Source organism: Drosophila miranda, chromosome 4 (genome assembly GCF_003369915.1).
Source record: "Drosophila miranda strain MSH22 chromosome 4, D.miranda_PacBio2.1, whole genome shotgun sequence".
NCBI lineage: Eukaryota > Metazoa > Arthropoda > Insecta > Diptera > Drosophilidae > Drosophila > Drosophila miranda.
Genome location: NC_046677.1, coordinates 3,839,054 through 3,861,833, shown reverse-complemented (window position 1 = coordinate 3,861,833; position 22,780 = coordinate 3,839,054). Strand labels below are relative to the sequence as shown.

Below are 22,780 nucleotides of genomic sequence, written 5' to 3'. Positions count from 1 at the left end.
AAGATATCGTGTTTTTTTTTTAGTTCAAAGGAAAGATGGCATGAATCTACAAGAAGAATTTACAATCGTTAATATTTTCCACCTTTTACCTCAAGTAGTTGAACTATTTTAATAGAGGGGGCTTAAGTGGGCTAAGTTCGGCTATATGTTGAGGCACCAAAATAAAACAATTAAAGCAAGGAAAACAAATCAAGCATTTCAAACAAGCCAGTCAAGTAGAAAATTGATTCTATCTAGCTAGTAATATTAAACCGGATATCAAAAACGAGGAATATGTGTGATCGAACTTAAATAATTCGTCAGCATATTTAAGACCGTTTATTTATATTTATTGTGTGTGTGGAGCATGTTTATGTTTTAATTTTATCGGCCGCGGATAAGGATTAAGCTTGGCGGTGGGGGCTTTTAACCAAACTCTGAAAATCAGTTGAATCTCGAAAAATATATATAATCAGCATCCGTCAGAATTTTCTTTGTCAATAACGCATTTGCGCACACTATAGCAAAGTGTCTGCGTTCAGGAACGCACCGATACGAATGCTGGCTGGATTTTGATTCTGATTCTGATTCCACTTTTAAACAGGCTTGGCTTTAACTTATACATATCAACTAATTGACTTTTAGGTGGAAAATTATAAAAATATGGATCTCTACGACGATATAGACAAAGCTCGAGCTAGTCAAATAGATGGATGGTCATCGGGCATCAAAATGCTGCAAACCCAGCTCGCAGTTAAAAAGGCGCAGCTTCCCAAACCAAAGGAACCGATTAAGAAACCGGTGAGATTGTCTGAGGAACATAATTTACACCGGTGTACAACTTTTTTATCTTCAGCTAATGACACCGCTGGTAAATCTCCGCTCCAAGCGCCCTGCGGAATCGGAAACTCCCCCCTTTTCGAACATTTCGGTGGCCAAACCCGTAATTTCCGGCACCGCTTTGCCACCTCCGGTACTTGAATGCATAAAGAAAGATGATTGGGATTTTGTGGATGAGTACGATCCGCAGTGGCCCAACGAGTATGAGAAACTAAAAGAAAAAACGAAGAACAGTGAAAAGTCACGAAACAGTGGTGTTGGCGGCGCTGGAGGATGCGGCCGCGAAGACCGCGATCGCGATAGGGATAGAGATCGAAAACGTGGTCGCAGTGGACGCCGAGAAAACCACAGAGATGACGCCTCACGTTCACCGCCGTCAATGAAGTTCAGCGGATTTGGTCAGAGGCAAAGCGATGAGGACAAATACAGTCCCCCACCCCCGGGATCTGTAGCAAAACAAGGAGGGGGCGCCGCAATCGCTCCACCGCCGTCACTGCAAGAGATATCCATCGACAATGGAGATGGTTCCTCCAACGTAACAATACCCTACTCAGCAAGCTCGGTGGCTGCCAAGATAATGGCGAAATATGGTTTTAAAGATGGACAGGGACTGGGAAAATCAGAGCAGGGAATGTCCATGGCCTTGCAAGTGGAGAAGACCTCGAAGCGTGGTGGACGCATCATTCACGAAAAGGATGTGTTCGTGACGCCACCATCCACGTCGCCTCCCTCAGCGTCAAGCCCGGGCCATTTGGCTATGCCACCACCGCAGCTTCCAATGGCAGTGACTACACCTGCTGCCACTGAGCCTGTGCCCAGCATTACAGAAATAATGAAAGATCCTAGTAAAGTGGTTTTGCTGCGAAACATGGTTGGTCCTGGCGATGTAGATGAGGAGCTGGAGCCAGAAGTGAAGGACGAGTGTAACACCAAGTATGGGGAAGTGAATAGTGTCATCATTCATGAAGCGTTCGGAACTTCGCCAGAAGATGCCGTCAAAATCTTTGTGGAGTTTAAGCGCATTGAAAGTGCCATTAAAGGTAACTACATTGTGTATCGTCTATTTTGCTTTCACATTTTAGCTAATGCGTCTACGTTTACCCTTCCAGCTGTTGTAGATCTTAATGGGCGTTTCTTCGGAGGACGACAAGTGCGTGCTGGATTTTACAATTTTGACAAATTTAAAAGTTTTCAATTAAATTAGTTTTTGCAAACAAAAAATGCGGTTTCTATTTGGTATAGATCGCGCCTGTGATACTCTAGGATGGAATGTACATATGTTTCAGGTAAAATGAAATGTAGGAAAAATATCTAATAATTACGAAATCTAGAAAACGACGTGCAGAGTCTTTTATCTGATTTAGCCCGATAGACAAATTTAAAAATTCTTAAAAAGGACGTTTTATTCGTTTTCTACTGTGTTCCTTTTTTTCGTGCGCTCGCTCGAAACGAAATAAGTGGCACTGTCTACCTTTGTTTAGAATGAAGTACTCTTACTCTTGGCTGAAGATGAAATTGTTCTTTGGTGGGATGCAGGAGACCCCGTCCTTGGCCAGCTGGCAGTGGGTGGGGCAGGCTGAGGTCATGCCCCGTCTTCCAAGCTACCTGTCGTTTGTCCTTCAGCACCAGCAGACAGGTGATGTACGTTGTGCTGTCAAGTGCACCCGCTCAATGTCTCCGTTGTTTCAGTCGCTTCAGTCCACGTAGTCCTGGTGCAGGGAAACCGCGGGCGGCTCGTCGCATTTCACCAGTAGATGTTACTGTCCAGCCTGTCGGCAATCAGACCCGAGTCCCGATCTCTTAGACATAGCAGCCATTGAGTAAGGCTCGGAGGATGTACTGGGTCTCCTGGATCGTCCAGTGGATGCGTCTCTCCAGCACCGGCTCTCATTTATTTTTCTTTTCGATGCATGAATGTGCTCTAAATGCATGTGTCAGTGAGTGAGCAAAGGAGCGAGAGCGAGTAGACAAGGATTGTAAAAAGTCCAGTTCAAGAATTTTTAATTTGTCTATCGGGCTAAAATCAGCTGAGAGAAAACTTTTTATCGATTTCAGGTGATATTTTTATACGGTCACACTTATCGTATAAAGTGTAACTGTCATTTGCGCCATAATTCGCTGATCTGGTAGCCAATAGGTTAGGCGGTCTATACACGACGCAGCACGTAGCTGTAACGACGTAAGTATATTATTTTAATAAATATTTAGATAATTATTACAAGTTACTTATATTTAAAGCAAACTTGATTTAATATGTGACTACCATACCTTGCTATTGTGGCAAGTCACAATAGAATGTCGTGTCGTGTCGTGTCTAATACGACTACCTATTGTGAAGAGTTGGAGAACTGAAAACAATTAAAATCGAAGCCAAACGAAATAAAAAAAGATAAATCAAGTTATAGACCATAAAAAAAAGAAGAAAGTTATTAAATCCCCAAGGTGAGTGAAAGGGCGCATCGATGATGAAATTGTCGACAGCAGATTACCCATTGGAAAATTGTGTGTGCCAAAAAAACATTCCTTGTTCCCTTTTTCCACAAATGCAGAAAACGGTAAATTCTCAATCGTCAGCGGCGCAGCCCTATGTCTGTGTAATTAAATTCAATTAAGCGAAAGTAAAACAGAAAGTTCATGTGTCTCAGTTTTATTGCAAAAAGGCGAGTCGCGCGACTCCAGCCCGTCCACACACCTCTGCGCCCGCCACCCATCGTTCTCCACTGTGAACTTGTGAACCAGCCAGCCACCGACTGCAGCTGCAGCTGCAGGAACATTCGCATGTAGTTGTGCAGTGCAACAGCAACAGCCACAGCCACACGAAGCCATCGCCCCAATCAAATTTGTTATGTTATGCTGTGCTCCATGCCAATCAGCAACACAGCGCTCGCATTGTTCGAACGCGCATAACTAGCTCAGTCGCCAGTCGCCAAGCGCCGCACGCCCACAACAGTGGTGGCTGTTATTGTTTCCCCCTTTGTCGGGTCGGCCCCCACTATTGCCGCCTCTGGACAACCAAGGTAAGGGGAATGGACGAAGGGTTGCTACTGCTACTGTCCACCGTTTCGTTTTTTATCGCACGCACGTATTAAGCAATCTTCCGGCTCAATAGTGGAGCACCCGCGCGGGGTGCACTTCCCCTTCCCATTTCACGCTCGACTATAAGATCATTTTTTGGCGGCTCTGTTCTCCCTGTTCTCACCACCACACACGCACTCATGAAACGGCTCGCACTCGCATTCGGTTTGTTCAATTATAATTTGAAGAATCTATTTTTATACTAAATACGGAACATTATTCTGCGCCTGCACTGAACTCACTCTTGTACGCACCATAAGGAAATAGCTATTCTGTTCTGACAAAATTGGGTGTGTTTCTTACATAGTATGTATTTACATATATAGAGTAGAGAGAGCGGTTTTTACAAATCTCTCTATTCTCCACTGCATTTTTCTAAACCCTTTCGATCGAGATTTTTCCCTGTGTTTTCAACTCAAACCAAGATGCCCGTGAGAGTTCAGTCTGTATTGGTCGTTTCGCCCCGTTTCCACACAGATATTAACTTAAACTTAAATAGCTTGTGCCTTTAACATTTTACTTTTTCGTTTCTCCAAAAAACACTACAAATTTACTCAAAATTTCCGAACCGAACCCAATCGCCTGGCTACCAAACTCCGGATGTGCAGTAATGGTCTTGGTGAGCAACGAATGGCTGAACAATAAAGATGACGAACAGAAAACAGATCCAGCAACATCGACGACAGCATCGGGAGCAGTCGGATCCCCAACAGTGAGCAACGGAGGAGCATCGACTGGAACAGCCGCGAGGGGATTGTTCGCGTCGGTGAGAGCAGCAGTTGGCGGAGGAGGAGGAGGGGCGTCGACTGTAAAACGCAAGAAATCTCAAAGCTCCTTAAATATGGACTCGACAAACACAATGAAGACGGAGCAGGATCTTGTTCAGTCCATGGAGAGGGAGAAGCACGAGCTGGAGACGGCGGACAGCAATAATGAGGACGAGTCGGACGAGAACCAGGAGAACAATAATGTGGAGGGCTCCGACTCAAACACTAACACATTGCAGGGTACAAGCACTCCAGACCGTCGCATGGCGTCCCAACTGCCTGCATCCAGCCAGGTGCTACAGATGACACTGAATTCGGTTCTCAACGCCAACAACACGGCTGTGGGTGGGGGTGTTTCATCGGCCAGCAGTCTTTTCACGTCATTGGGCGGACACAACAACGGGGTCATGCAAAGAGAGCAGAGGGAGGCGGACTACGGGACACTGTTGGTAGCACAGACACAGACACCGGGATTGGCATTATCATTGTCATCCACTGATCTAAACATGAGCCCGGAGACGACTTCGGAAGCAGTCACGGCTAAGGGCGAAGCCAAAATTGTGCTGCAGTGCGAGGCAAAGTCGCACAAGTTTGAGACGCGGTCCATTCTGCTGCAGCCGAACCAGGAGTGCAAGGTTGGCCGTCTGATAGCCAAGAGTAAGGCCAGCGAGGAAAACGCGATCTTTGACTGCAAGGTCTTGTCCCGCAATCACGCGATGCTCTGGTACACACAGGACGGCCGGTTCTGGGTCAAAGATACCAAGTCCAGCAATGGCACCTTCATCAACGACAACAAACTGGGCAATGATCCGGCCGAGCTTCACTTCGGCGACACGGTCAAGTTTGGCGTGGAGGTTATCGAGAACTCGCGACAGGAGGTGCATGGCTGCATCATAGCCAGGGTGACACTGTTCATGCCCGATGGCAGGGAGGCCATCTCAATCGATTCGGATCAGCTGCAGCTGCTGGGACCCAATAGAATTAGTTTCGACGAGATTCAGCGCCTCAACTCATTTCTCCAGGAAGCCGCGCAGAGGGAGAAGACCCTCAAGGCGAAATTGAACAGTTTGCAGGGGGTGCTCGACGCCACGCGCAAGAACTCGGCCATGTGCTGGCAGAGCATGATAACCGAGGACCAGCTGATTCACAAGATCAACCTTCTGGAGAAGAAACTGCAGATGATGGAGAAAAATGTCCCAGAAAATGCGCTGCGTAACGAGGTAAGGATTCATTTGTCCTTCTGCTGCTCTGACACTGTCACAAACCTCTCGCTCTTTCTTCCTCTCTCTCTGTCCCTTTGTCCCTGACAGGTTGTAAAGATGCTGGAGGACAAGACAACGTATCAATTAACTGCCAAAGAGGCTCTGCGCAAGGTGTACCAAGAGCGCTGCGATGCTATGCAAGCACTGTCGAGGGCACAGTTGGCGAATGAGACCTCTGAAAATGAGTGCGTACTACTGCGTGCTCAGATCGGTACATCGAAGCAGACGCTGCAGGACTTCAATGCGCGGCTCGAGAAGCTTCAGCAGGAGTACATGGACTACAAGAAGGAGTCGCTGCGTCAGCAACAGGAGGCTAAGGAACAGGAGGAACAGCGGTTGGAGCAGCAGAAGGAACAACTGGAGCGTGAGATGGACGACCTGCGTCTGCAGGTGGTCCGACTCCAGAAAACCATAGACGAGCATGACAGCGAACAGAAGCTTCAAGAGCAGAGTGTCTTGCAGCAGCTGGACGCGGCTATTCCCGACGATGACGATGATGAATATGAGGACAACAGCGACGACGAAAGTTTGGACGAGGCGCAGGAAAAGGACTCAGCCGTAGAGCAAGCTTTTGACATGGAAACGAAAGATCAAGCAACGACAGGGCCTGGAAATCGGAAGGTAATCGTATGACATAGTCCGTACGCTAGCTTTTGTAATATCCCCCGCCTTCTCCCTTCTTTCAGACTAAAACGTCCAATCAAAAGATCGAGTTTGATAACAAGAAAAAGGTGATTCGCAGATCGCAGGTGAAGAAGTTGCTACAAAACTCAGATCTCAACAGAGGCGCATTAGGCGCCGATGTGCTGAAGGCTATCCTTAACGACGTCGGCTCCGAAGATGAGGATCAGGAGCAGAATGAAGAGATCGATGTGCAGGAATTAAACATGCGACCTGAGCTTAGTGCGGGCATTAAGCGAGAGGCGGCAAAAGCTGCAAGCGACGAATTCATTCACAATTCGCCGAAGCATGCGCGTCTGAATGGCATTGATGAAATGCTGGAGCATCCGAATAGCCAATCGCAACCTGTAGGCTTGATGCACAAGTTGAAAAGCCAAGAGACGCTGGTGCGCGATGAGGAGATTCCAAATATTGAACCTGATTTCCCCACAGATCAGGCTATCGAAATGCTGCAGGAGGAATGTGATAGTTACAAACAGAAGACGGTATTGCTAACCAGCGACATTCACTCTCTGAAAGAGCAGATGGACAATTTAAAGCAGCAACTTGAGCAGGAAATTAATCGTAACGCCCATACAGAGCAGCCTAAAACGGAGACAGAAGCAAAGGATGAGTCGGAGGCAGAGGCAGACGCAGACAATGAGCCGCGTCAGGCGTCTGGCCAGGACAAGAGTCTTTGCCTGGACACTGAAAACGCCTGGGACGAGGACCTCGCAGCCATAAACGACTCGCAGGTGGTACGCGAGGAGGAGCTAATTGTCTACAAGGAACGCCTAGAACAATCTGAGAGTAGCAATGTACAGCTTAACAATGAAATCTTACAGCTTCGTCTCAAGCTGAAACATGAGGAGCCCCAAAATCAGCTACTTCTGTACCGGCTCGTGCCTTTGGGCTGCCTTGCTCTTGCTTGCCTCATCTACTTCCTCTCCATTCGCATCTAGGACACCCCGAATCATCCCAGACCCCAAAAAATACAAGCGCGGAGCTGTTGGAGCTATTGAGCGGGATTGCAATCCGAAGGAGTCCGCCGCATTTTCACAGTTATACATAAGTAGTCCCTTAGCCGAGCTTTATTATACCACATTTGCTTTTCGACCCACTTTTGAGCACCAAATTAAAAGTCGTAAATTTAAATTAATCGTCGAACCAAAATAAGAAATAATTATACAAATATTTGAAAAGTGCATAATAAAAATAACGAAACGCAAGGTTAGTTAATTATAAAACTCCTCGAAAATTCAATAGTCGTCTCAACGACTAGCTTCGAAAAGCCGAAGAAGCTGTCGAAGGGGTTTCATGAAGCGAATATTGGATAAGTCGGTCGAAGATCCCAGCTCACAATAGCACCCTGAGCGCGTCTTCAAAGCTAGCATTAAGTTGCGATAACGATGTACTAGTACCAGCTATATTTTATATGCTAAATGTTGATTTATATATTTATACTATTTAGTTGATTTTATTTTCGATGTCTTTGTAAGCGGGTGGAGAGTGTGCACGTGGACACGGCCACAAACGAAGGCTTGCGATATAGCAATATGTAAAAATGAGATAAAACGAATATATTATATGTAATAATGTATGCAGAAACACAAACCACAATTCAATAAACAACCTGTACAACAACAAAAAATCAGACAATGTCTGCACTGCAATCTGGCAGGCCAGTTATTACTTACCTACCTACTTTAAAAGCTGACGACCCGGACCCGTGTCGTACCACCTTGTTAGGCGTTCGATGCACTTAGAGGGAATGGACGAAGGGTTGCTACTGCTACTGTCCACCGTTTCGTTTTTTATCGCACGCACGTATTAAGCAATCTTCCGGCTCAATAGTGGAGCACCCGCGCGGGGTGCACTTCCCCTTCCCATTTCACGCTCGACTATAAGATCATTTTTTGGCGGCTCTGTTCTCCCTGTTCTCACCACCACACACGCACTCATGAAACGGCTCGCACTCGCATTCGGTTTGTTCAATTATAATTTGAAGAATCTATTTTTATACTAAATACGGAACATTATTCTGCGCCTGCACTGAACTCACTCTTGTACGCACCATAAGGAAATAGCTATTCTGTTCTGACAAAATTGGGTGTGTTTCTTACATAGTATGTATTTACATATATAGAGTAGAGAGAGCGGTTTTTACAAATCTCTCTATTCTCCACTCCATTTTTCTAAACCCTTTCGATCGAGATTTTTCCCTGTGTTTTCAACTCAAGCCAAGATGCCCGTGAGAGTTCAGTCTGTATTGGTCGTTTCGCCCCGTTTCCACACAGATATTAACTTAAACTTAAATAGCTTGTGCCTTTAACATTTTACTTTTTCGTTTCTCCAAAAAACACTACAAATTTACTCAAAATTTCCGAACCGCGTCGGTGAGAGCAGCAGTTGGCGGAGGAGGAGGAGGGGCGTCGACTGTAAAACGCAAGAAATCTCAAAGCTCCTTAAATATGGACTCGACAAACACAATGAAGACGGAGCAGGATCTTGTTCAGTCCATGGAGAGGGAGAAGCACGAGCTGGAGACGGCGGACAGCAATAATGAGGACGAGTCGGACGAGAACCAGGAGAACAATAATGTGGAGGGCTCCGACTCAAACACTAACACATTGCAGGGTACAAGCACTCCAGACCGTCGCATGGCGTCCCAACTGCCTGCATCCAGCCAGGTGCTACAGATGACACTGAATTCGGTTCTCAACGCCAACAACACGGCTGTGGGTGGGGGTGTTTCATCGGCCAGCAGTCTTTTCACGTCATTGGGCGGACACAACAACGGGGTCATGCAAAGAGAGCAGAGGGAGGCGGACTACGGGACACTGTTGGTAGCACAGACACAGACACCGGGATTGGCATTATCATTGTCATCCACTGATCTAAACATGAGCCCGGAGACGACTTCGGAAGCAGTCACGGCTAAGGGCGAAGCCAAAATTGTGCTGCAGTGCGAGGCAAAGTCGCACAAGTTTGAGACGCGGTCCATTCTGCTGCAGCCGAACCAGGAGTGCAAGGTTGGCCGTCTGATAGCCAAGAGTAAGGCCAGCGAGGAAAACGCGATCTTTGACTGCAAGGTCTTGACCCGCAATCACGCGATACTCTGGTACACACAGGACGGCCGGTTCTGGGTCAAAGATACCAAGTCCAGCAATGGCACCTTCATCAACGACAACAAACTGGGCAATGATCCGGCCGAGCTTCACTTCGGCGACACGGTCAAGTTTGGCGTGGAGGTTATCGAGAACTCGCGACAGGAGGTGCATGGCTGCATCATAGCCAGGGTGACACTGTTCATGCCCGATGGCAGGGAGGCCATCTCAATCGATTCGGATCAGCTGCAGCTGCTGGGACCCAATAGAATTAGTTTCGACGAGATTCAGCGCCTCAACTCATTTCTCCAGGAAGCCGCGCAGAGGGAGAAGACCCTCAAGGCGAAATTGAACAGTTTGCAGGGGGTGCTCGACGCCACGCGCAAGAACTCGGCCATGTGCTGGCAGAGCATGATAACCGAGGACCAGCTGATTCACAAGATCAACCTTCTGGAGAAGAAACTGCAGATGATGGAGAAAAATGTCCCAGAAAATGCGCTGCGTAACGAGGTAAGGATTCATTTGTCCTTCTGCTGCTCTGACACTGTCACAAACCTCTCGCTCTTTCTTCCTCTCTCTCTGTCCCTTTGTCCCTGACAGGTTGTAAAGATGCTGGAGGACAAGACAACGTATCAATTAACTGCCAAAGAGGCTCTGCGCAAGGTGTACCAAGAGCGCTGCGATGCTATGCAAGCACTGTCGAGGGCACAGTTGGCGAATGAGACCTCTGAAAATGATTGCGTACTACTGCGTGCTCAGATCGGTACATCGAAGCAGACGCTGCAGGACTTCAATGCGCGGCTCGAGAAGCTTCAGCAGGAGTACATGGACTACAAGAAGGAGTCGCTGCGTCAGCAACAGGAGGCTAAGGAACAGGAGGAACAGCGGTTGGAGCAGCAGAAGGAACAACTGGAGCGTGAGATGGACGACCTGCGTCTGCAGGTGGTCCGACTCCAGAAAACCATAGACGAGCATGACAGCGAACAGAAGCTTCAAGAGCAGAGTGTCTTGCAGCAGCTGGACGCGGCTATTCCCGACGATGACGATGATGAATATGAGGACAACAGCGACGACGAAAGTATGGACGAGGCGCAGGAAAAGGACTCAGCCGTAGAGCAAGCTTTTGACATGGAAACGAAAGATCAAGCAACGACAGGGCCTGGAAATCGGAAGGTAATCGTATGACATAGTCCGTACGCTAGCTTTTGTAATATCCCCCGCCTTCTCCCTTCTTTCAGACTAAAACGTCCAATCAAAAGATCGAGTTTGATAACAAGAAAAAGGTGATTCGCAGATCGCAGGTGAAGAAGTTGCTACAAAACTCAGATCTCAACAGAGGCGCATTAGGCGCCGATGTGCTGAAGGCTATCCTTAACGACGTCGGCTCCGAAGATGAGGATCAGGAGCAGAATGAAGAGATCGATGTGCAGGAATTAAACATGCGACCTGAGCTTAGTGCGGGCATTAAGCGAGAGGCGGCAAAAGCTGCTAGCGACGAATTCATTCACAATTCGCCGAAGCATGCGCGTCTGAATGGCATTGATGAAATGCTGGAGCATCCGAATAGCCAATCGCAACCTGTAGGCTTGATGCACAAGTTGAAAAGCCAAGAGACGCTGGTGCGCGATGAGGAGATTCCAAATATTGAACCTGATTTCCCCACAGATCAGGCTATCGAAATGCTGCAGGAGGAATGTGATAGTTACAAACAGAAGACGGTATTGCTAACCAGCGACATTCACTCTCTGAAAGAGCAGATGGACAATTTAAAGCAGCAACTTGAGCAGGAAATTAATCGTAACGCCCATACAGAGCAGCCTAAAACGGAGACAGAAGCAAAGGATGAGTCGGAGGCAGAGGCAGACGCAGACAATGAGCCGCGTCAGGCGTCTGGCCAGGACAAGAGTCTTTGCCTGGACACTGAAAACGCCTGGGACGAGGACCTCGCAGCCATAAACGACTCGCAGGTGGTACGCGAGGAGGAGCTAATTGTCTACAAGGAACGCCTAGAACAATCTGAGAGTAGCAATGTACAGCTTAACAATGAAATCTTACAGCTTCGTCTCAAGCTGAAACATGAGGAGCCCCAAAATCAGCTACTTCTGTACCGGCTCGTGCCTTTGGGCTGCCTTGCTCTTGCTTGCCTCATCTACTTCCTCTCCATTCGCATCTAGGACACCCCGAATCATCCCAGACCCCAAAAAATACAAGCGCGGAGCTGTTGGAGCTATTGAGCAGGATTGCAATCCGAAGGAGTCCGCCGCATTTTCACAGTTATACATAAGTAGTCCCTTAGCCGAGCTTTATTATACCACATTTGCTTTTCGACCCACTTTTGAGCACCAAATTCAAAGTCGTAAATTTAAATTAATCGTCGAACCAAAATAAGAAATAATTATACAAATATTTGAAAAGTGCATAATAAAAATAACGAAACGCAAGGTTAGTTAATTATAAAACTCCTCGAAAATTCAATAGTCGTCTCAACGACTAGCTTCGAAAAGCCGAAGAAGCTGTCGAAGGGGTTTCATGAAGCGAATATTGGATAAGTCGGTCGAAGATCCCAGCTCACAATAGCACCCTGAGCGCGTCTTCAAAGCTAGCATTAAGTTGCGATAACGATGTACTAGTACCAGCTATATTTTATATGCTAAATGTTGATTTATATATTTATACTATTTAGTTGATTTTATTTTCGATGTCTTTGTAAGCGGGTGGAGAGTGTGCACGTGGACACGGCCACAAACGAAGGCTTGCGATATAGCAATATGTAAAAATGAGATAAAACGAATATATTATATGTAATAATGTATGCAGAAACACAAACCACAATTCAATAAACAACCTGTACAACAACAAAAAATCAGACAATGTCTGCACTGCAATCTGGCAGGCCAGTTATTACTTACCTACCTACTTTAAAAGCTGACGACCCGGACCCGTGTCGTACCACCTTGTTAGGCGTTCGATGCACTTAGAGGGAATGGACGAAGGGTTGCTACTGCTACTGTCCACCGTTTCGTTTTTTATCGCACGCACGTATTAAGCAATCTTCCGGCTCAATAGTGGAGCACCCGCGCGGGGTGCACTTCCCCTTCCCATTTCACGCTCGACTATAAGATCATTTTTTGGCGGCTCTGTTCTCCCTGTTCTCACCACCACACACGCACTCATGAAACGGCTCGCACTCGCATTCGGTTTGTTCAATTATAATTTGAAGAATCTATTTTTATACTAAATACGGAACATTATTCTGCGCCTGCACTGAACTCACTCTTGTACGCACCATAAGGAAATAGCTATTCTGTTCTGACAAAATTGGGTGTGTTTCTTACATAGTATGTATTTACATATATAGAGTAGAGAGAGCGGTTTTTACAAATCTCTCTATTCTCCACTCCATTTTTCTAAACCCTTTCGATCGAGATTTTTCCCTGTGTTTTCAACTCAAGCCAAGATGCCCGTGAGAGTTCAGTCTGTATTGGTCGTTTCGCCCCGTTTCCACACAGATATTAACTTAAACTTAAATAGCTTGTGCCTTTAACATTTTACTTTTTCGTTTCTCCAAAAAACACTACAAATTTACTCAAAATTTCCGAACCGCGTCGGTGAGAGCAGCAGTTGGCGGAGGAGGAGGAGGGGCGTCGACTGTAAAACGCAAGAAATCTCAAAGCTCCTTAAATATGGACTCGACAAACACAATGAAGACGGAGCAGGATCTTGTTCAGTCCATGGAGAGGGAGAAGCACGAGCTGGAGACGGCGGACAGCAATAATGAGGACGAGTCGGACGAGAACCAGGAGAACAATAATGTGGAGGGCTCCGACTCAAACACTAACACATTGCAGGGTACAAGCACTCCAGACCGTCGCATGGCGTCCCAACTGCCTGCATCCAGCCAGGTGCTACAGATGACACTGAATTCGGTTCTCAACGCCAACAACACGGCTGTGGGTGGGGGTGTTTCATCGGCCAGCAGTCTTTTCACGTCATTGGGCGGACACAACAACGGGGTCATGCAAAGAGAGCAGAGGGAGGCGGACTACGGGACACTGTTGGTAGCACAGACACAGACACCGGGATTGGCATTATCATTGTCATCCACTGATCTAAACATGAGCCCGGAGACGACTTCGGAAGCAGTCACGGCTAAGGGCGAAGCCAAAATTGTGCTGCAGTGCGAGGCAAAGTCGCACAAGTTTGAGACGCGGTCCATTCTGCTGCAGCCGAACCAGGAGTGCAAGGTTGGCCGTCTGATAGCAAAGAGTAAGGCCAGCGAGGAAAACGCGATCTTTGACTGCAAGGTCTTGACCCGCAATCACGCGATACTCTGGTACACACAGGACGGCCGGTTCTGGGTCAAAGATACCAAGTCCAGCAATGGCACCTTCATCAACGACAACAAACTGGGCAATGATCCGGCCGAGCTTCACTTCGGCGACACGGTCAAGTTTGGCGTGGAGGTTATCGAGAACTCGCGACAGGAGGTGCATGGCTGCATCATAGCCAGGGTGACACTGTTCATGCCCGATGGCAGGGAGGCCATCTCAATCGATTCGGATCAGCTGCAGCTGCTGGGACCCAATAGAATTAGTTTCGACGAGATTCAGCGCCTCAACTCATTTCTCCAGGAAGCCGCGCAGAGGGAGAAGACCCTCAAGGCGAAATTGAACAGTTTGCAGGGGGTGCTCGACGCCACGCGCAAGAACTCGGCCATGTGCTGGCAGAGCATGATAACCGAGGACCAGCTGATTCACAAGATCAACCTTCTGGAGAAGAAACTGCAGATGATGGAGAAAAATGTCCCAGAAAATGCGCTGCGTAACGAGGTAAGGATTCATTTGTCCTTCTGCTGCTCTGACACTGTCACAAACCTCTCGCTCTTTCTTCCTCTCTCTCTGTCCCTTTGTCCCTGACAGGTTGTAAAGATGCTGGAGGACAAGACAACGTATCAATTAACTGCCAAAGAGGCTCTGCGCAAGGTGTACCAAGAGCGCTGCGATGCTATGCAAGCACTGTCGAGGGCACAGTTGGCGAATGAGACCTCTGAAAATGATTGCGTACTACTGCGTGCTCAGATCGGTACATCGAAGCAGACGCTGCAGGACTTCAATGCGCGGCTCGAGAAGCTTCAGCAGGAGTACATGGACTACAAGAAGGAGTCGCTGCGTCAGCAACAGGAGGCTAAGGAACAGGAGGAACAGCGGTTGGAGCAGCAGAAGGAACAACTGGAGCGTGAGATGGACGACCTGCGTCTGCAGGTGGTCCGACTCCAGAAAACCATAGACGAGCATGACAGCGAACAGAAGCTTCAAGAGCAGAGTGTCTTGCAGCAGCTGGACGCGGCTATTCCCGACGATGACGATGATGAATATGAGGACAACAGCGACGACGAAAGTATGGACGAGGCGCAGGAAAAGGACTCAGCCGTAGAGCAAGCTTTTGACATGGAAACGAAAGATCAAGCAACGACAGGGCCTGGAAATCGGAAGGTAATCGTATGACATAGTCCGTACGCTAGCTTTTGTAATATCCCCCGCCTTCTCCCTTCTTTCAGACTAAAACGTCCAATCAAAAGATCGAGTTTGATAACAAGAAAAAGGTGATTCGCAGATCGCAGGTGAAGAAGTTGCTACAAAACTCAGATCTCAACAGAGGCGCATTAGGCGCCGATGTGCTGAAGGCTATCCTTAACGACGTCGGCTCCGAAGATGAGGATCAGGGGCAGAATGAAGAGATCGATGTGCAGGAATTAAACATGCGACCTGAGCTTAGTGCGGGCATTAAGCGAGAGGCGGCAAAAGCTGCTAGCGACGAATTCATTCACAATTCGCCGAAGCATGCGCGTCTGAATGGCATTGATGAAATGCTGGAGCATCCGAATAGCCAATCGCAACCTGTAGGCTTGATGCACAAGTTGAAAAGCCAAGAGACGCTGGTGCGCGATGAGGAGATTCCAAATATTGAACCTGATTTCCCCACAGATCAGGCTATCGAAATGCTGCAGGAGGAATGTGATAGTTACAAACAGAAGACGGTATTGCTAACCAGCGACATTCACTCTCTGAAAGAGCAGATGGACAATTTAAAGCAGCAACTTGAGCAGGAAATTAATCGTAACGCCCATACAGAGCAGCCTAAAACGGAGACAGAAGCAAAGGATGAGTCGGAGGCAGAGGCAGACGCAGACAATGAGCCGCGTCAGGCGTCTGGCCAGGACAAGAGTCTTTGCCTGGACACTGAAAAAGCCTGGGACGAGGACCTCGCAGCCATAAACGACTCGCAGGTGGTACGCGAGGAGGAGCTAATTGTCTACAAGGAACGCCTAGAACAATCTGAGAGTAGCAATGTACAGCTTAACAATGAAATCTTACAGCTTCGTCTCAAGCTGAAACATGAGGAGCCCCAAAATCAGCTACTTCTGTACCGGCTCGTGCCTTTGGGCTGCCTTGCTCTTGCTTGCCTCATCTACTTCCTCTCCATTCGCATCTAGGACACCCCGAATCATCCCAGACCCCAAAAAATACAAGCGCGGAGCTGTTGGAGCTATTGAGCAGGATTGCAATCCGAAGGAGTCCGCCGCATTTTCACAGTTATACATAAGTAGTCCCTTAGCCGAGCTTTATTATACCACATTTGCTTTTCGACCCACTTTTGAAAAGAAATAAGAAATAATTATACAAATATTTGAAAAGTGCATAATAAAAATAACGAAACGCAAGGTTAGTTAATTATAAAACTCCTCGAAAATTCAATAGTCGTCTCAACGACTAGCTTCGAAAAGCCGAAGAAGCTGTCGAAGGGGTTTCATGAAGCGAATATTGGATAAGTCGGTCGAAGATCCCAGCTCACAATAGCACCCTGAGCGCGTCTTCAAAGCTAGCATTAAGTTGCGATAACGATGTACTAGTACCAGCTATATTTTATATGCTAAATGTTGATTTATATATTTATACTATTTAGTTGATTTTATTTTCGATGTCTTTGTAAGCGGGTGGAGAGTGTGCACGTGGACACGGCCACAAACGAAGGCTTGCGATATAGCAATATGTAAAAATGAGATAAAACGAATATATTATATGTAATAATGTATGCAGAAACACAAACCACAATTCAATAAACAACCTGTACAACAACAAAAAATCAGACAATGTCTGCACTGCAATCTGGCAGGCCAGTTATTACTTACCTATCTACTTTAAAAGCTGACGACCCGGACCCGTGTCGTACCACCTTCTTAGGCGTTCGATGCACTTAGAGGGAAACCGAAACAGCACAGCTTCTTTCTAGGTGATTGAAAACACACTTATGCCGACGACCACCATTGAGAATGAATTGTGCAATTTTCAGCCGCTTGGCATTCGTAACGATCGAAAGTTTCATCGAAAATTATCCAAGACCATAATGCTGTTATGCACAAATTATTTTAAAAGTACAAATTTGGATAAGCATCTACAAAACATTTCTAATGGGCTATGATTTTTATGTACAGATTGTATCTTCGTTCTTATTTCATAGTGCTACTCCACTCCACTATAATTTTAATCTGTTTTTATAAAAACTTGTTTTATATTAAAAACTAGCTTAAAAATGTTTAAATTAAATGTGGCTAATTTATAGAGAACAATTTTTATAAGATTTTTTTCCACCTTACAGGCAATAAATAAGCTGACTTTTTGATTTTATCATGTTTTTTTTTTTAATTCTTAACGATTCTTGAATAGGTTTTTTTTCCTTTTTTTTGGTTGGTTTTTTTTCTTTAGTCACAAGCACCTTGTGATTTTTTTTTTTATCAGGCGCAGAAGTGACGGACCAGTGAACATTGATTTTCCAGATTTAGACCACGTACTTTCGAAGATAGGCTTTTGATTTGTTAATAGTCAAACGGCATATCTGTTGGGATCATCGGAATCCTGGGAATGAGAACTTCCTCACCTTCGAGTTCTCCTTTGAGTATCGTCGCGTAAATTAAATTGTTCATACATTTTCTTAGCATCAAACCCTTACCCTTACAGTCTTGGTTGGTTTATGTTTCGAATACTATGACTAAATCTGCGGAGCCAATCCTTAGCGCAAATTGTGCGGTGGAAAGCCAGGGACATCCAAGGAGTTTAAAGATTCAGTTGGATGGCTTCATCTTCATTTGCAACACAATCAATAGATTTGAATGAACGCATTGTTCCATTGATCTCGCTCTGAATTATGTACTCAAGGTCATCTCACTCAACCATTTATTATTTTTGTAGGTGGAAATGATGTTTGGGAATACTTTGTTGATGAATTCGAATCAATCCGCTCGATTCGTTGACAGGTACTCGACCATTGCCGACAGTCAGAAATTGTTCTGAGAAATCTTCATCAGTTATATCATTTTGCGTTGCAACTCTCATGTCTGTTGTCAGCTGAAGTCTCTTCAAATAGCGCCATAGATTCGATGATTTTAGGTAAGCGTTTATTTCTTTGGTATCTTGCTCTTGGAATTACTGCCAGTGTTTGGCGAAAATCGCCAATGTTCGGTTAAGTGCTTCTAATGCACGTTTATGTGACTGCTATTCCTCCTCAAAACCTTTGCGAGACTCTTCGAGCTGCAACTGAGGACAACTATACACATTAAGTGGCTGTCAGGCGCACAGCATGCCTGCCGGAACGGAAACGGCACTTCATGAAGTAAGCCTCAGCGTTAGTGCAATCTCTGCACCTCAAAGAGTACTTACTTAGCCTTAATAGCCTTCCCCGATATTGAGAGTGCCTTCAACAACGTTGTATCGGGCGTCATACCGGAAGCCCAGACTGACCATGGGGTGGACCGTCACTTGGTGATGCTCATATGCAGGACTGTGACATCATCGATGGGATCGTCCGACCAGTCAAGGTATGTCAACAGAAGCACCCCGCATGGTGGTGTCCTGTCTCCTCTTCTGTGGAACATAGCAGTCAACAAGATTCTATGCGTCCTGGAAGGGGGGCTTACGCGGACGACGTGGCAATTATCTTCTCGGGAAAATACCCACAAACACTGCGACTTAATCCCCGCAAAGCTAGCGCAACTATTGGAATGGACACTATCGCGCGGCTTGGGAGTAAATACAAGGTCCTCCTCCTCAGCCCACAAATATTACATGGATGCAGGCTCTCCTTTAGCGACAGTGCCAGTTGCTTAGGGTTGGGCTATTGGGCTAAGATGGATATGTCTAGCAATAGTTAGACCAATATTACTCTATGGAGTTACGGTGTGGTGGCAGGACCTATCAAAAAGAACGATTAAAAAAAAAAACTGGGAAAATTCAGCGAACCACCGCCCTATGTATGTATCAGTGAGGACGTTGTGACACAGTAACCGGGAGAACCAGAGACTACAAAATAAGGCTCTCAGAATCGTTTCTAGAGCACACCCATATCTCACCAATAAGGACACTCACGACATCCCCTGGGTCTAACAGGAAATCGCCACGAGCACCAAGGCCTACCTGGATCGTCTAGACAGATACAACAACCCTCTAGCGATCAATTTGCTCGATAGTAGCGCCATCGTCCGCCGTTTAACAAGGTTACACCCACTGGATCTGCCTCATAACACGCACTGAACCCCTCTCCACTGCCTCCTCCCACCCATCTAACACCTTAAAAAAGCCAGACAGTAACTCTATGTACTATTAAATGTCACCTTTCAACTACCAAAATTAGCTGATTGTCCTGCTGGACAGGTTGCAAATATAAATAAACAGAAAACAAATTATGTTAACCAATAGCTTGCTTTATATTTACATACGACTGTAGGGTATCTGTGGCCTTGCCCAATACTAGCGTGCGCACTCAAATGAGTCTCGAGTGCAACCACACGCATCCATGCTTTTCCCCGAGAATTAATAAATAAGCTGGAATAAATTTAAAATGTAAAAGTTCGATATGAGAAAAAAAAAACTTAAAAAGCAAAGGAGAAAATACATATTAAGTTGTTTATCCGAAAACGAAGACGGAAACATATAACCCCGCGGGCCTTATTACGCAAAAATTTGACGCCAGTGGGCGTTATAACATGCAAATTAAATAACTGCGGTAGCGGATTGCGTTTTTAAAAAGTTTTTATTTAACTTCTAAGTTTACAGATATAGATTTAAGTTGAGGGTTACAAAGGATTCCGGACAAAGGGTTTGCGCGATCTTAGTTTTTAGCTCGACTTTTCGGTGTCGCTTCTGGATCAAGACTGCCTTGAACTTTCTGATCTTTGCATCGTTGATCCCTTTCGGGAATAGTTTTTCTATAAACATTTCAATTGATTTCGCCATCCCGAGTATTGGATTTCGTCATCCAAAGACAGAACTGTAAAATGCCTAAAGTGCAGTGTTCGGAGCAGAACCCAGCCGATTAGCTGCTTGCCAAATAGCACCTAATTCTTGGCCCTCAGCCGCTTATTTTGTTTGTTACTTATGTCTATGTCACTCATTTGTTTGTTAAAGCTCTGCGCTTGCTTGCCCTGCTAAACGCTCTCTGCCAGCTCGCTCTTCGCTATCTCCGCTTTGCGTCTGCCTACCGACGTCGGCCGAGCGAAGCTGCGCTTAGCGATCGGAGCGGCAATGTAAAGGGCAGGCAAGCCACACTTGCAATTTGGATGTCACGCATTAAAGAACATATCGTAATTTTATTTCTGCGCCGAGTTTTGTTTAATTCGAAATAATTAGTCGGCCAATTGGGGATAAAAAACATTATCTCCACATAAAATTTGGTGACCCCGACGTGATCGAAGAGTTGCAGTGTCAATTAATAATCATTCGCGATCGACATTCGTTAGCCCTAGCAAATTTTCGGCGGTTAAGCACAATTCGGTGCTAAAACACACTTACATACACCTACATACACGCATTGCTGGCTATTAATTTCTCTGTCGCGACAATTCGGTCAGTGCAGTGCGGTAGGCAGTGCAGCGAACTCACTAATACACACAAGCGGAGTACAAAGCGGAATCGGACAGCTCGCACAGCCGCACAGCTAAAGGCATTAGCTGTAATCCCTTTGCTTTCGGTTCCCACGTTTATACGTATACAGGGTGTCTTTTTCGGTCGTGCTGAGTGACTCTTTTAAAACCTCAACATGGCAGCACCTGAGCCTACCAATGTCGCGAACGCAGCAATGCCGAGTGATGTAGATTTCTACAAGCACAAGGCCGAGTCCATCGCGCGCCAACTAAAGGCCATGGATCGCTTTCTTACCAAGGAAGAGCTTGCCGAGTTAGATGAGGCAGAACTTCAAGCTCGCTTAGAGCAAATCGAGCGAATGAATGCGGATTTCGATGCCGCTCAAACGAGCCTTGAAAGGCTGGATTTCCTGCAGTTAGCCCATGATGCCCGGCTAGACTTTTCGAATGTTTATGTCAAGGTTAGGTCCAGGCTGTCGCGGGAGTTGATGGCTGCTCGCACGGTAAATGTTGCCAATTCAACGGCTCGGCATACTCTCGAGGGGAATTCGTCGTTGTTCGCCTATAATAGTACAGGCCGTTCTCGAATGCCCGAGTTGCAGCTTCCGCGATTCAGTGGGAGCTACATGGATTGGCCAGAATTCCACGCGATGTTTTCGACAATGGTGCACAAAGACCATCGTATACCAATCATCGAAAAATTCCAATATCTTCGTGGATGTCTAGATGGTGCTGCGCTGGATACGATTCGTTCCTTGGAACTTTCTGAGGAGAATTACGACAAGGCGTTGAATTTACTAATGTTGCGATTCGATAATAAACTGTTACATTTTCAGGCACACGTCAAGGCTATTTTCGGGCTGCAAGGGGTGGAGAAGGGCTCGGCTATCGGCTTGCGCGCGCTCAGCGATAAAATCAATTCGCACTTGCGTGCACTTCAGACCTTGGCGACCCCGCAGGAGATTTCCGATGGGTTGCTGATCTTCATCATAGGCACGAAATTGGACCACAAGACCAAGGAGAAATGGGAAGAGAACTTGCCGACGTCAGGATTGCCTCGGTGGTCAAGCATGGCCTCATTCTTGGAAGCAAGATGTCGGATGCTGGAAAATTTGGGATCGGCTATGGTAACAATTCCTAGCCAGCAGGTGGGAGAAAGTAAACCTAGCACCCTAATCACCTCCATTAACGATCATAATAGCTCAACATGCAAGTATTGCAAATCCTCCGATCACTACATATCCCGATGCCAGGCATTTATAGATCTCCCTGTTTTTTCTCGATACAAGGAGGTGAAGAAGCGCCATTTATGTCTAAACTGCCTCAACAAAGGCCATTCATTACAACGCTGCAAGTCAGGGGCATGTAGAAATTGCCAAGCCAAGCATCACACACTGCTCCACATGCAGTCGGGCGCTGACGCTGAGTTGCCGTCGCCGAGCACGGAATCGACCCAGCATGATCCTGCAAGTGCCCTAGTAGCAAGCAAATATATTAGCCCTCCCCCTCGAGTCAAAAATCTCTGCCTAGCCAAAACGTGCTGCTAGCTACTGCAATCGTATATGTCAGGGGCCGTTTTGGATCGCTTATTCCATGTCGTGCCATTTTAGATTCCGCTTCTCAGGTTAACTTTATAACATCGAGACTCGCCAATCAGCTGCAGTTAGATCCTCACCCGTCTCACGTTAAAATCGCCGGTATTGGAGAGTCAATTCTACCATCCAGCAAGGCTGTGGACATCGTCCTGCAATCTCAAGACGAAAGCTATCGCGGTTTCCTCTCTGCAATTATCACTGCCTCAATCACAGGAATGCAGCCTAACTTCGGCCTAGACGCAAAGGATTGGCCAATGCCAAATAACCTAAAACTAGCTGATCCTAATTTCGCCAAGCCCCAGCGTGTCGATCTGTTGATAGGTGCTGGTTTGTTTTTCGAATTAATGTGCGTTGGACAGATTCGACTGTCAGACCAATTGCCAACATTGCAGAAGACGAAACTTGGCTGGATAGTGTCAGGAAGTATTAAAAACTCTGAGAAAGCCCGTGCGGCGCTAGCAGCCGTTGAAGATCCCCCTGTCATCTCCGCTTGCGAGACTAATTTGTGCGATATTGTAAGGCGGTTTTGGGAAGTCGATGGAGATTATTCGCCCTCATCAATTTCGGAGGAAGATGTTCATTG

The 22,780-nt window shown here is 46.5% G+C and overlaps 4 protein-coding genes across 9 annotated transcripts; all 4 read left to right on the top strand.

Annotated features, from left to right (window-relative positions):
• The first annotated feature begins 125 nt into the window (after nucleotides 1-125).
• Nucleotides 126-2,157, top strand: LOC108163043 (splicing factor 45). 4 transcript variants are annotated; one of them, XM_033394169.1, is made up of 4 exons: nucleotides 126-215; nucleotides 625-780; nucleotides 836-1,859; nucleotides 1,929-2,157. In XM_033394169.1, exons 2-4 carry the CDS (start codon nucleotides 643-645, stop codon nucleotides 2,021-2,023), a joined length of 1,257 nt encoding a protein of 418 aa, XP_033250060.1. In that variant the 5' UTR covers nucleotides 126-215; nucleotides 625-642; the 3' UTR covers nucleotides 2,024-2,157. The 4 variants fall into 4 exon arrangements, with proteins under 4 accessions (XP_033250060.1, XP_033250061.1, XP_017153583.1 ...); XM_033394170.1 differs by having other exon boundaries at nucleotides 132-210; XM_017298094.2 differs by lacking the exon at nucleotides 126-215 and adding an exon at nucleotides 238-395.
• Nucleotides 2,158-3,142: 985 nt separating this feature from the next.
• LOC117189137 (sarcolemmal membrane-associated protein-like) lies at nucleotides 3,143-7,830 on the top strand. Of its 3 annotated transcripts, none has more exons than XM_033394165.1 (4): nucleotides 3,143-3,261; nucleotides 4,503-5,881; nucleotides 5,972-6,544; nucleotides 6,610-7,830. In XM_033394165.1, exons 2-4 carry the CDS (start codon nucleotides 4,505-4,507, stop codon nucleotides 7,543-7,545), a joined length of 2,886 nt encoding a protein of 961 aa, XP_033250056.1. In that variant the 5' UTR covers nucleotides 3,143-3,261; nucleotides 4,503-4,504; the 3' UTR covers nucleotides 7,546-7,830. The 3 variants fall into 3 exon arrangements, with proteins under 3 accessions (XP_033250056.1, XP_033250058.1, XP_033250057.1); XM_033394167.1 differs by lacking the exon at nucleotides 3,143-3,261 and adding an exon at nucleotides 3,501-3,836; XM_033394166.1 differs by lacking the exon at nucleotides 3,143-3,261 and having other exon boundaries at nucleotides 4,349-5,881.
• A 1,025-nt stretch (nucleotides 7,831-8,855) lies between these two features.
• Nucleotides 8,856-12,149, top strand: LOC117189138 (sarcolemmal membrane-associated protein-like). Its single transcript, XM_033394168.1, has 3 exons — nucleotides 8,856-10,200; nucleotides 10,291-10,863; nucleotides 10,929-12,149. The coding sequence occupies exons 1-3, from the start codon at nucleotides 9,055-9,057 to the stop codon at nucleotides 11,862-11,864; spliced, it is 2,655 nt and encodes an 884-aa protein (XP_033250059.1). The 5' UTR covers nucleotides 8,856-9,054; the 3' UTR covers nucleotides 11,865-12,149.
• A 1,025-nt stretch (nucleotides 12,150-13,174) lies between these two features.
• On the top strand, nucleotides 13,175-16,429 carry LOC108163044 (sarcolemmal membrane-associated protein). The gene is made up of 3 exons (XM_017298099.2): nucleotides 13,175-14,519; nucleotides 14,610-15,182; nucleotides 15,248-16,429. The coding sequence occupies exons 1-3, from the start codon at nucleotides 13,374-13,376 to the stop codon at nucleotides 16,181-16,183; spliced, it is 2,655 nt and encodes an 884-aa protein (XP_017153588.2). The 5' UTR covers nucleotides 13,175-13,373; the 3' UTR covers nucleotides 16,184-16,429.
• The last annotated feature ends 6,351 nt before the right edge of the window (nucleotides 16,430-22,780 follow it).